We start from the raw sequence: 12906 nt of genomic DNA on the forward strand, positions 1-12906 counted from the left end.
GTCCAGCCAATTATATGTATTGGAACCCTGTGATCTGTGCTTCTATCTTTAGATTTCTATGGGCGCCCCTGTGTGCGTGACTGCGAAGAGTAAATGCAATATTTTTGCGCCCAGCTCCATCAAAAGTGACCTTTACTGCTCAGCATGGCATCACAGCAACAGACACCTGCTGTTCCAGTCCTCGAAGAGCCGCTAGGCCATCAAACCACACGTCTCTCGCAGCAGACACCCTCGAAGAACTTCATTTGTGATTTAGAAAGGTATTTTACCATGGTTGTTCTGAAGAGTGCAGTAAAAGGTTAAAAGAAAACTTGATGTGGCATCGTTGACGGCACTGGCTAGTGTGTGGATGTTGATTCTTAACCGTCTCAGTAGAGCGTCTATGTGCAGGCAGCAGCCAGAACTCTGGGCACAGACGCAGTCCAGACTCGCGGCTGGGTTTGTGTTTCATGCTGATAAGAGATGCAGCTGGAGGGGAACCAGCCTCACTTAGTCAAAGACAACAGCAGAAGATGCCAGAAGAACACAGGAACAGATGAATGGGGTCAAATGAAAAGTAGTAAAAAAACAAAGAAAACTACCAAGATGTTTTATTCTAAGAGTAACATTACAAAGTGTATTGCGAGCTTCTCAACAGGATTTGCTTCAGTACCCATATTTTACTTTGGACAAGTGATGGCCCCATTAAAAATAGTGTATTGAATGAAAATAAATGTAAAAAAGTATGTAAAATTAATCATTAAAATGTATTAATAATGCCATGAGCTACATAAACCATCATTTGCATTAAAATGGCATAGGCTGAAAAACTGACTTTTTTATTTTATATTGTCTTGACAATTTTGAGTATTTGGTTTGTAAACATAGCATGAAATTCAACCTTGAATCAAAATTCAAGACCTCTATAGCCAATAATTTACTGTACAAAACACATCATTAGGTAGTTCCAAACTCATAAGACATTTGTTCACTTCGAAACACAAATGAAGATATTTTTAAACTTTTTTTTTTTGTCCAAGTACATTCACTCAAAACTTTGACGCTACAAAAAGTTCATAAAAGAAATCATACGTATGAACAGTTTGATCCAAGTGTTCTGAAGAGACAAAATTGCTTTATACGATAAGATTTAATTTAGGGGATATTCGAACCGTTTAATTAAAACTACCTTCTTTTGTGTTTCAAGGAAGAACAAAACTTATACAGGTTTAGAAAAACATTAAGGGTGAGTAAATGATGACCATTTTAATTTTGGGTGAACTAACCCTCTTTTTTTTAATTCTTGTGTAGTTTTGTTAATGAAATCATTATCATAAGGACAAGGGCTTGTAAACTACCTTTACATATTGGCATCTGTTTAATTAGATTAGCTTCTACTAAATGACAAATGAATTTGCACCTACATATTCTATATTTTGACAAACTTTGACATTAAAGATATTTCGAACATTAATTAGTCTATTTATGTTTCTATCCTCACTATTCATGAATATAGGGTTAGGTTAATTTTATTTTTAGCATTGTTGCTGTCCACAACTGTATTAGAACAGTCAACCCACCAGAACCACTGACTTTAGGGTCTTGTTTACACTTTCGAATAACAGGACAATTTATCACACTGAGACTTGAGGATTTAACATAAATTTCTCTCAGAGATTAGAAACTGTCATGTGTTAAGTTATGCATTCCTCTCGTCCAGCCCCATTTCAGCATAAGTTGAGCAAAACATTCTGCCTCAAATCTTCCTGGGCGATCAGGGTATAATGAGGGTGTTTGTGTAGCGCAGGAGCGTTTCATTTCACAGTGAAATACAGCCCGTCTCTGGGGCCACACAGCTCACAGACACTGACTCTGGGCAACATGGCTTCTGATGAGTCATACCTGTGCTAAATAATCAGTCTTCATCTCATCTGTGTGCAAGCACAGACCAGCTAGCAGGATCAAGAGCCCTCCGATAAAGATTGGGATTGTCTTTTCTGCATATGCACAGGTGTAAAAAATGTTTGTGGCCATCAGTGTCATTTTTTTATTTTTTACGTTTAAACCTCTAGGATTTTCACCCAGAAATGAGAATCATGTCAACATTTACTCACGCTCATGTCCTTCCAAACCTGGCAACGCAGACTCCTTTCTTACATTAAATACAAAATGAGATGTTAGACAAAATGTTCATGCTGCTGTTTTTCATACAAATAAAGTAAATGACAGAACAAGAACCAATGACATATTTGGATATCCATTACTGTAAATAATATTCAAGAGCTGCAGAGCATATTCTCAATGAATAACAACTTAAAATTCACACAAAACTTTTTCTCACAAAAAGCTGTGACTTTCAGAAGACTTAGAATATAGTGTTTAAGTTGCACTTCTTTCATGGTGCTTTTAGTCATTTTTGAAGCTTGACAGCTCCTGGTCACAATTAACGTGTGTTGTTTGGAATAGAGCAGTGTGAACATTATACGAAATTTCTCGTTTTGTGATTCCAGTAAGAAAGAAACACAAACAGGTTTGGAAGAAAGACATTTTTTTGATACTTTTATGGATAGGCTATAAATTGTGTTTACCGTACTGAGTAATTCACAAGCCATATGTGCAATAAAGAGAAGCTCTATCACTGACAAAGGATAGAAGACATTTGCAAGTTTGTTTCCTACAATGGATTTTTTTTTATTTTTTTATATCTACCTCATCCAAGCGCTGTTTTTTTTTTCTTTTCTTTTTCTTTACTTATTTTTCTTTTTGTTTTATTTTTTTTGTCTTAAATAAGACAAAAGAAACAAGTGTGCCTGAATGAAACAGATTTGCTTACAGTTTCAGATCTTTATATATATATATATATATATAGCCTATATATTCACAATTCTGGCATTTAGTTCTGATTCCAAACAGCTTATCGAAGACTTTGCTGAAATATTATCAGGGGAAATTATTCTCGGTATACGGTCATCTCCATTGACAGATGATTTCACCGAGGCACAGAAGTATTTTACTGGGGCTCGTGTCCCATTAAAAAGGCTCTAGCACCGCCCAAATTGAAACAATATGAGGTTGAGTAAATAACATGATTTTAGAGAGCACTATCTGTGTAAAATACAAGCATATTTCTATTTTTATATCCGTCGCTCTTTTCCTCAAGATGCTGTCGGTAGTTTTAAGTCATGACATCTGTTTGCACTACTGAGTGAGAGCGCCGTGGCGTGCACAAGTGTGTGTGGCGCAGTTTGAGAAACAGGCCAGGCGAGCAGTCGGCATGACATTTATCACCCAGTCTGCGATTGATGCTCTGCCTCTCGCCCTCAATGTCACGCACGACACATCCGTCTCCGGGGGAAACAGGAGGTGTGAGAGCGTGTGACAGTTTTAAATCCCCTCAGCCGGGGAGAAGGACATCGGCGCTGCATCTAATAGAGCCCGGCTACGTCCCTCCCCCCGCCTGTGTCACCGGCGCGGGATATGTGATCAATCACGTAACCAAGACGGTGAGGCACTAGGTCGTCAAGGCGACCGCAAATCGCTCTTTATCGGAGAGCTGCAGAGACAGGCGGCCTGGCCAACTCCAGCTGGAGATGACGTTTATTGGCTCAGAATAAGAATCAGCTGGCCAGAGCCTGACATTTGAAGAAAACAGTAGTTTTTAGGCTCATTGGCTGGGTGGTTTCGCGGGGGGCCAGAGGGATAGACGCTGTATAACTCATGCTTTTTGTGACACATCCCCTGGAATCGTGTAAGAGGAAACTTCAGGGCATCGGGCTCACATTCCCGTGCATTACTAAATCCCCGAAGGCTCTCCGTTGTATATCAAATCAGTTCAGCAGCTGAACGGAGCATATAGTAAACGTATTAACAGATACAGGACCTCTGCTGCTAGATTTAAGTGCGCAGAGCCCCAGGCTTCAGAGACAGACCTGTCACAACAGCTAATGAGCGGCTCTCATTAAGGGAGCGTCTACCAATTAGCTGATTATGTAATAATAATTTTGATTAGTCTCACCTCGATGCCTCGGGTCATTTCTTCTGAGAGACCGTACCTGCGTCCCTGAATCATATGGAACATTAATATACTGTCAAAAATGTGATAAATCTTCTGTTGTGTGTTGGAACGTTTTTGAAGATAGGCCTATATTACACCACTGTCATTCGAGACCATGGCAACACTGAAGTCATCCCCCCTTATGGTTAAAAGAACCAATTACTTGTTTGTAGCCTAAAATAAAAAATAAAAATAAAATAAAAACAAAAAATATCTACATTATTTTTACCGTAAGAGCGGATCAGCGGGCGAAAAGAGATGAAAAGTTAAAAAAGATTTGTGATGCAAATCTCCCGTTCTTCCACATTCCAAAGGTGGGTGCTTTGTTGGATTGAGATCTGGTAACTGTGGAGGCCGTTTGAGTATAATGAACTCATTTATATCTAGTTCAAGAAACTAGTTGAGATATATATCAAGATATAAGCTTTGTGACATTACGTGGTATCCTGCTGGAAGTAGCCAACAAAATATGTCTGCCTGTTGCCTTTCTATCAGCTCAAACCAGTCCAGCCATTCTCTTCTGACTTTTGGCATCAACACAGAACTATATATTTTTTGTATATCCAGCACTGGATATTTTCTCTTTTTCTGACCATTTTCTGTAAACCCTAGAGCTAGATGTGTGCGTGAAAATCCCAGCAGATCAGCAGTTTCTGAAATACTCAGACCAGCATGCCTGACACGAACAACCATGCCACGTTCAAAATCACTTAAATCAACTTTCTTCCCCATTCTGGTGCTTGGTTTGAACTTCAGCAGATCTTCTTGACCATGTCTACATGCCTAAATGCATTGAGATGCTGCAATGATTGCCTGAATATATATTTGCGTTAAACAGTTGAACAGGTGTACCTAATAAAGTATATATTTCAAGGTTTTTATTTAGCACAGTGGCTAGATTAACAAATAACCAGACACCACCCAATCTAAATATTCCCTCACAGATGTCTCTGTGGTCTTTCCCCATTCTGGTTAGGTGCTGTACACATGACTAGAAATAATACATTTTTTAGTTGCAAATATGGCCTCTGAGTGAACAGACTTGCTTTCAAGGGACTTTGGAAAAACATTGCAAAATGTTTTCGTTTTACTCAGAGGCACTGAATTAAACAACATAGCAAGATGTAACCAAAGGAGTTGCTGACATACTGAATATCATTGGGAATTGTTACACCAATACATAAGGGTAGATTTTCTGATATCACCCTTTTATGTTTTGGCGGTTCAGTGCAGCAGCCGTGGGTCTTCTTTTACAGACTACTACAACAGCACAGCAGCAGCTGAGGGAAGCATTCAGTCTGGCCTTCTCGAGAAAGGGCCTCTCCTAAAGCCCGGGATACACTGCACGATTTTAGCAATCCTATAAGATCATTACTTTATCACATTGTGCGACATGGATCGTTTAAACTTGGGTAGGACAAGCATGTAGACTGTATGATGATGACACCTATTGAATCGTAGGGCTAGAGGACACATCGTACAAACATGCCCTCTGCTGCCACAACTCAACAAGAATTTGTTCTTTATGGGTATCCCACATACCAGTATACATTCTACTTTTTTTTGCTTCCATGGCATTGAAATTGTAGCGCCGCTGGTCGCGTGGATCAATGTCATTTCATGTTGCAATTTCATTGGCTGCTGAGTAGACGCAGGTCGTTGCAGCAAACACTGTGCGTTGATCATGCTGAATTTCTGATACTGTCAGAAAACTATCGTAGGCTATCTTTGGTCGCAAGACCGGGAAAAAGCCGTCTTTGAACCTCTCTCACTGTACGACATAGGACCAACGATTAAAAGCCACGATCACAGAAATCGCCACGATTGCTTCACGATGGCAATCTTTCGTCTGGGACAGCCAAAAATCGTGCAGTGTATCCCGAGAAGAGGCGCCGGCAGAAGAATGCAATATGGACCCGCTCATGGTTTGGGAAAAGAGGACAACTTGGGATGCCAGTTTTGCACAGGGAGCTTGGCAGCTGCAGTTCCTCCGCTATCTCCTTCCATGCTATGTCCTTTTTGGTGCGGTCATGATAGCAGCTAGAGGACACATCGTACAAACATGCCCTCTGCTGCCACAACTCAACAAGAATTTGTTCTTTATGGGTATCCCACATACCAGTATACCTTTTACTTTTTTCTGCCTCCATGGCATTGAAATTTTAGTGTCACTGGTCGCGTGGATCAATATGTCATTTCATGTTGCAGTTTCATTGGCTGCTGAGTAGACGCAGGTGTCGTTGCAGCAAACACTGTGCGTTGATCATGCTGAATTTCTGATACTGTCAGAAAACTATCGTAGGCTATCTTTGGTCGCAAGACCGGGAAAAAGCCGTCTTTGAACCTCTCTCACTGTACGACATAGGACCAACGATTAAAAGCCACGATCACAGAAATCGCCACGATTGCTTCACGATGGCAATCTTTCGTCTGGGACAGCCAAAAATCGTGCAGTGTATCCCGGGCTTAAGGGGAAGCTGCCATCTCTAATCCCAGTGGCCCAGCGTTAGTGAACTGTGCTGTGTTGCCATGTTTGACGCTCAGTGGCTAACCACAACCTGCCTCCTCGCCAATGACAGACTTCACACCCAGCAGTCAGTGGTTTGTGAAGGAGGCACGATGCTGGTGGTGACGAGCCCTCTGCGAGTGACTGCGCCATGTGTCAAGATGGCACATAATGACTAGGAACCACAGATTTTCACTGCCACAAAAACCGCGCTGACAACACAAGAACTCGCTCTTCATTAAAAACAGGAAGTGGAGGAAAAACTATTCAGCAAGCACAACAGCAGTTCACCGTTATTTGCTTATAAATGACAAAGAAAACCATTTCCCACATCCAAAAACTCAATTAACGTACATTAACACTTCATGACTTCCACTGCAACAATAAAAGGCATCATTTTGACAACTCACAACTCTTGTGCACAAGAAACTCCTGTCCAAATCTCAAACTCCAACTCCTGCCAAGAGCTGCATGCTGGGTGCACATGAGACCTATGGATTTCACGAGCCACTTCATTGGAAAGTGCAATTATGAAAGATGTCTGTCGAGAGAGGGGAAAGAAAAGCCTTGTTCCAGGCGTTAGGCTCATAATGGCTGGCTACTGGAGCGGACAGAGAGCCCCTGCCATGTCCTCTCGTCCTGTCGGAGTACGTTATGTCAACCGCTCCACAGGACTGATGGTGTTTATGATGGCTAGAGTAAACAGGCCTGTCGGAGCCTCTCTTTCCCTGGCAACCAGGTCATGTAGTGCTACAGTATGAGGCATCTACAAATTTTAAGTAAATATTTCATATTTTAAATTGCATTTAATGGTCTCAAGTGTTGAAATCAAATACCTTGCACCTAAATTCAACATTGCTCTAGCTGGAACTACACATATTTGGTGCTAATGATTAAAAAAATCCTTACAATTATTTCAAAGAGATAAAACTTGAAGTGAATGAACAATTTATTCTGTTAGATGATATAAAAGCTTTGTTGTCGTCAGAGGATGCTGTTTGACATCCCCACAGAGCTACACAAACACGGTTTTGGTTTCCTAGGCGAATATTGTGAGTCACTTTTATTAAAAGCATCATTACTACAGTTGGCAGCAATTTACAGTTCATCATACATGATGGTTTCAAAAAAAAATAAAAAAGACAAAAGAAAATACATTTACAACAGTTATGTCTGTAAACTTCAAGGTTAGTTAGAATTGAGGTAATGCTGTTCAGCTTTGTGGCTAAAGTAACAAAAGTCCATTCAAATAGATAAAGGTACCTGATTTTATTCTTACACCAGTGCATTAACATGGATACAATGAGACAATTTGACTGCAGTAATTTCATGTCGCTTTTTCACACTTTCTGGTGTTTAGTCAAAAGAGTAAAACTGAACATTCAAAAGCTGCCTTCGTTATTGCTGTCTCCACAGGTCGAGAGGTCTCCTCACCCGTTTGGATTGTCAGTGTGAGAGACTGGGAACAGTCCGAGTGTAGGCTATGATATGTGAGAACTTCGCCCGCTCCTATCAGCAGAACAGTAAAACAAACACCACGATTCTTCCTCAGCAGCGGAGAGTGTCTTAATGCCGTTAAATTGTACACCACTGAATTTTACGAGATGCTACTCATTGTTACAATATCAACAGTAGAGAGAGGGAAAAAAAAAATTACAACAAAACAAAACAATAATATTACAATAAGTAGAGAGCAGCATAGCACTATCGGAACGATTAATTCCTATAATATTTCAGAAAATTTCCATTTCATCTAGAAGGCACTCAAACAGTGCCAAAGACTTTAATGAAAAAAAAAAATGAAAAAAAAAATACAGGGAAAAAAACCCCCCACCCTTTTGACATCCGCACAACTGTTCACGTCATCCCTGGCTATGCTAATGGTTACAGAGACAGCTTATTTGCTTTCCTCTTAACGTTACCTGTCAACAAAAACCAAACGACCAAAGTGTTTTGGATATTGAGTTGGCATGTAAACAACTGGACTAACCACTCTGTCAGAGTTCAGTCTGTCTCTCCTCAGTCCTGGGGAAATGTTAGAAGGCCTGATTCAGTTTTTTAGTCACTCTTGTCATCCTCATCAGCAGGGTCATCATCCTCCTCATCGTCATCATCATCATCATCCTCATCATCCATTCCACCCTCCATGGAGTCCATTTCCTCTGCCGGCCCTGCCAGGTCATCATCTAGTACTGATGAATCTGCAGTCTTGTTCTGGCTCTCCTCTGAGTCACTGTCTTCAAGTGTGTTGTCAGCAGTTTCCATGTCAGCCGTGGAGGCGTTCTGGTCCTGATTTGTGCGGGGCCCTTTACCGGAATCCTTGTCCTCGCCGGTGGCCCCAAAGGCCCCGGACACAGCGCTCTGGAGGTCAGCTAGAGAAGCTTGGGGGAAGCCTGGAATGCCCAGGCCACCCAGGCTGGGGGGTAAGAACATGGATGGGTAGAAGAGGCCTGGGGCCATGGTGGACAACAGGAAAGGGTTGAAGGCCAGCGCGTTGGTGGACATGCCGGCGGCCGCAGCAGCGGCTGCTGCATTCAGCGCAGCAGCATCACCGGTTGCCTCAGCAGACTCCATTTCATTCGATTTCTCTGCTTCCTTCTCTTTCTCATCTCCTTCGTCCTTGGTTTCCTCGACAGTCTTCGGCTTGGGATTCTCCTCAGAATCGGCCTGTTCTGTGCCAGATGCGCCATTGGTGGCCGTTGCAGCAGCAGCCAGGCTTCCTCCAAACAGACTCCCCAGGCTGAACATGTTGGGGAGGCCACCCATGCCAGGAAGCATGAGAGGCAGCATGGTTGCAGCGTGCTTGGCGTCTGCTCCCCCTCCGAGAGCAGCGGGAATGCCCATGAGGCCAGCAGCCAGCTGGAGGCTCTGGAGGTTCTGCAGGCCCTGCAGACTGGTCAGGTCCATACTGCCAAACAGCCCATTCATCAGAAAAGGATTAACGCCAGACGTGGAAGCCACTGCTGAGACTGCTGCCTGCGCTGCTGCTGTCGCCTTGACGATCTCAGATTTGGGTCGCCTGCCTCTACGGCGCACACCCTCCTCTCTGACTACTGGCCCAGACAGAAGACGGTCAAACATGGACTCTGGGAGAAAGCCCTGGAAACAAAAAGAAAACAATTTAAGTATATACAATAACAATGAAAAGTCAGGGGTTAGGAAAAATTTTCTCATGTTTTTAATGTCTATTAGCAGCCCTCTACGGACACCTTGGCAATTGAATCGCCATTGGCTAGGAAATTTTTTTTGTTTACTCGCCAGACTGATAATTGTTTTTTTTTTTAATAAATTAAAAAATAAATAAATAAATGATGCATTAAATGATTTAAAAATGACACTGAAGACTGGATTTATGGCTGCGGAAAATTTAATTTTGCCATCACCCTCCAACTCACACACTGGCGAGTAAAATCTGAGAATTTATTAGCAATTGGCTAATATTAGACATCATTTAGTCGCCCAGAGTGAAGATTTAGTCGCATATGCGAGTGATTTACTCGCAATGTAGAGGGTTGATTAGGCTCCATTTATTTGATCAAGAGTACAATAAAAACAGTAATCGTCAAATACTACATTTTAAAATAACTTTTTATTTTAATATATTTCAAAATCTCATTTATTCCTGTGATGGGAAATCTTCAGTCAGTCTTGAATCACATGATCTTTCAGAAATAAATAGGCTGACTTACTGCTCAAAAAAAATTTTTTTTATTGAACGTTATGCTGCTTAATGTTTCAGTGGAAATGTAAAAAAAAAAAACAGCATTTATTTTAAATGGAAATATTTTATAATATTACAAAATGCCCTTAATGTCATGTGTGCTGAATGTATTTAAAAAAAAAAAATAAAAAAAAATCTTACTGAACTTAAACTTTTGAATGGTAATAGTATACATTATAAATATAAAAAAAGCAATAACCAATTTGATACATGCCAATTACTAAGAGTTTAAATGACCAAATAGTGGCTAAATTGATCAGAATTCACTCGTTCAAATAAAAGACGCACCGATTGCTTCACAATATCCGTCCAGTCAGGGGCGATGGCAAATTCAGAATTTTCAACCAGCCAGCGGGGTAAATCCTTCATTGGAGGGGCCATGGCTCCTCCCATCTGTAGTTATACAAATTATAAATGTTACAGCGAGTGTAAAGATTATTTTGTGGGGAATAAACTTAATCCATTCATAAACATTAATACTTGCCTTTCTTCCATTCCTAATGTTAACAACAGGGACTCTCTCCTCTCCAGTCAGCGTATTAATGTCGATTTTGTTGGGATTGCGGCATCTGTGTCTTTTCTGTTTGGGCTTGGCAAACTGAGAGAGGAGGTCCTCATTCTTCTAAGAACAAGAACAAGAGAACTCTGTAAGATAAAATGCACAGGACATTCCCACATCAGCCAACAAGGTGGGCACAAAGAACTGCACTCACTGGTACGTATCCAGGCATATCCATAGTGTAATTGGGGTGCTGTCTCAGCCACTCCCGTAGGTCCTTAGTGCTGGGTCCATCTTCTCCTGTAAGATGGCTTCCCTCTTCTAGGCCTTCAACGGGGGCCTTATGTGCAGGAGATGACATGGGTCTATGTGCCCGCCCATCCACAAAAGCTTTGGTCCCATCGGAATTTTCCTGTAGATGCAAACGAACAGAAAATGGGACAAAGAAGTGTTTATGTGCTTAAAAGGTCTATGAGCCACATGAAAATGGCATCACATCCTGACAGGATACGTACCATATTGAGTTGTCCTCTCTTGTTTCCCATAAAGAGCAGTTCCAACCCCTCCACATTTTTCCTGCGACCTCGCTTTCTCCGGTTGGGGAGTTCAGTGTCAAGCAGAGAGCCGTTGGCTCTTGGTCTAGAGGAAACGCCTGCTTGCAGCAGCTCCATCTGCGCTTTCAGGGCTGCGGAGGAGGCCATGGCTCCAGGGAAGGCAGAGGAAGAGCTGGACACGCTGTGCAGGGCCTTGGTCAGGTCTATGGCCTGTGCTTGGCCTTCTGCAGCATGGGACTCTCGTAAGTGAGCGACCATCTCCATCAGGTTCCTGCGCTTGGCAGCACGCTCTGCCTCAATCTCCACCTTCCTCCTCCTGCGTCTGCGCTGCCGAGGTACTGACAGGCTCAAAGCATCGTCCTGGACAAGAACAATGAGAGGGTGCTTAACAAACATAACTATTAAAATCCATTTTATAATGTTAAACTACTTAAACAAAAGACAACAGGTGCATCAGCACCCATGGGGGCACAGCAGGCTGGGTTAGAGGCGGGACTTGCCTTGTTGACCTGTGGTGACATGGTGAGGTCCTCACTGCCACTATAGCTGGTTTGACCCACCATTGAGAGATCACCAAGACTCCGCCTCTGCAGGGGGCTGTCCGTTGCCATGGAGCTGTAGCCAGGCAACAGGCCTGGTAAGTCAAAGAAATGCCTCCTGTTGGAAGGCCACTTGCCCTTCATGACCGCTTCACAGATGTTGTCCATACGATTGATCATTACCCTGTCCTAAAGTACAAACACAGAAGAGCAGCACAAGTGTAAGTGAGTGTGTGCACGTGGATGCATACATAATGAACTAGAGAGTACAACAAAGGGTATCTCATTTTCTCCAATTCAGCTCCGGTTTCATGTCCCAAGAATCTTATAATGCAATTTTGCTCGGTTATTAAAGGAGGAAGCCAAGTACAGTCTTTTCACTCTGCATTACATCATGTTTTCCTCAAAGCTTTGGGCTTGGCTTCATTTATTTTCAAATCACTTTTGTGGTAAACTAGATTACTACATGCTAGAAGAGGGGGAAAATGGAGATAGAATCTGAAAGTTAATCTGAAAAATTTAAATTGATTTGACAAAAAAGGAAAGGAAATTGTGAATGAAGTGGGAAAAATGATTTAACTAACCTTGGGCCAGAAGGAGAACAGTGAACGTTCACCGAACATCTGAGAGGCTGACGGCTCAACGTCATCAACGCTGAAACAGTCCCTGGTCTCATCACGGGCTGTGCTCAAGGAGGCGTTACTCTCCTCATCGAAATTCTTCCTCTCAGAGGCTGCTCCAGCTGCAAATAAAAATGATCTTTTAATACAAGCTAGACTGCAATAAGGCTTCTCAAATCAAAATCTATGCAGTTTTTTTTTGCCAAATACAGTATCTTGAAAAGGTCAAGTGTGTAATTTCTTTATATCCCAGCATAATATGAAGAGAAAACTGCTGAAAATTAGTTGAATTCCCCTTCCAAAATAAATACAGTATCTCACAGAAGTGAGTACATCCCTCACATTTTTGTAAATATTTTATTATATCTTTTCATGTGACAACACTGAAGAAATGACACTTTGCTACAATGTAAAATAGTGAGTGTACAGCTTGT

General features: G+C 41.8%; 1 protein-coding gene across 1 annotated transcript in view; it reads right to left on the reverse strand.

The window, feature by feature from the left end:
- Positions 1-7600: 7600 nt before the first annotated feature.
- LOC107718105 (chromodomain-helicase-DNA-binding protein 7-like) overlaps positions 7601-12906 on the reverse strand; it is a 109198-nt gene continuing 103892 nt past the window's right edge. The window contains exons 32-38 of the mRNA XM_016525057.1: positions 12437-12594; positions 11814-12041; positions 11275-11673; positions 10974-11171; positions 10745-10882; positions 10549-10653; positions 7601-9638 (exon numbers count right to left, since the gene is read on the reverse strand). Coding sequence (XP_016380543.1) covers positions 8598-9638; positions 10549-10653; positions 10745-10882; positions 10974-11171; positions 11275-11673; positions 11814-12041; positions 12437-12594 — 2267 coding nt within the window. The 3' untranslated portion in view covers positions 7601-8597. The remainder of the gene's footprint in view (positions 9639-10548; positions 10654-10744; positions 10883-10973; positions 11172-11274; positions 11674-11813; positions 12042-12436; positions 12595-12906) is intronic.

The sequence above is a fragment of the Sinocyclocheilus rhinocerous genome, unplaced genomic scaffold (assembly GCF_001515625.1).
Source record: "Sinocyclocheilus rhinocerous isolate Xijiao unplaced genomic scaffold, SAMN03320098_v1.1 scaffold480, whole genome shotgun sequence".
Taxonomy (NCBI): Eukaryota; Metazoa; Chordata; class Actinopteri; order Cypriniformes; family Cyprinidae; genus Sinocyclocheilus; species Sinocyclocheilus rhinocerous.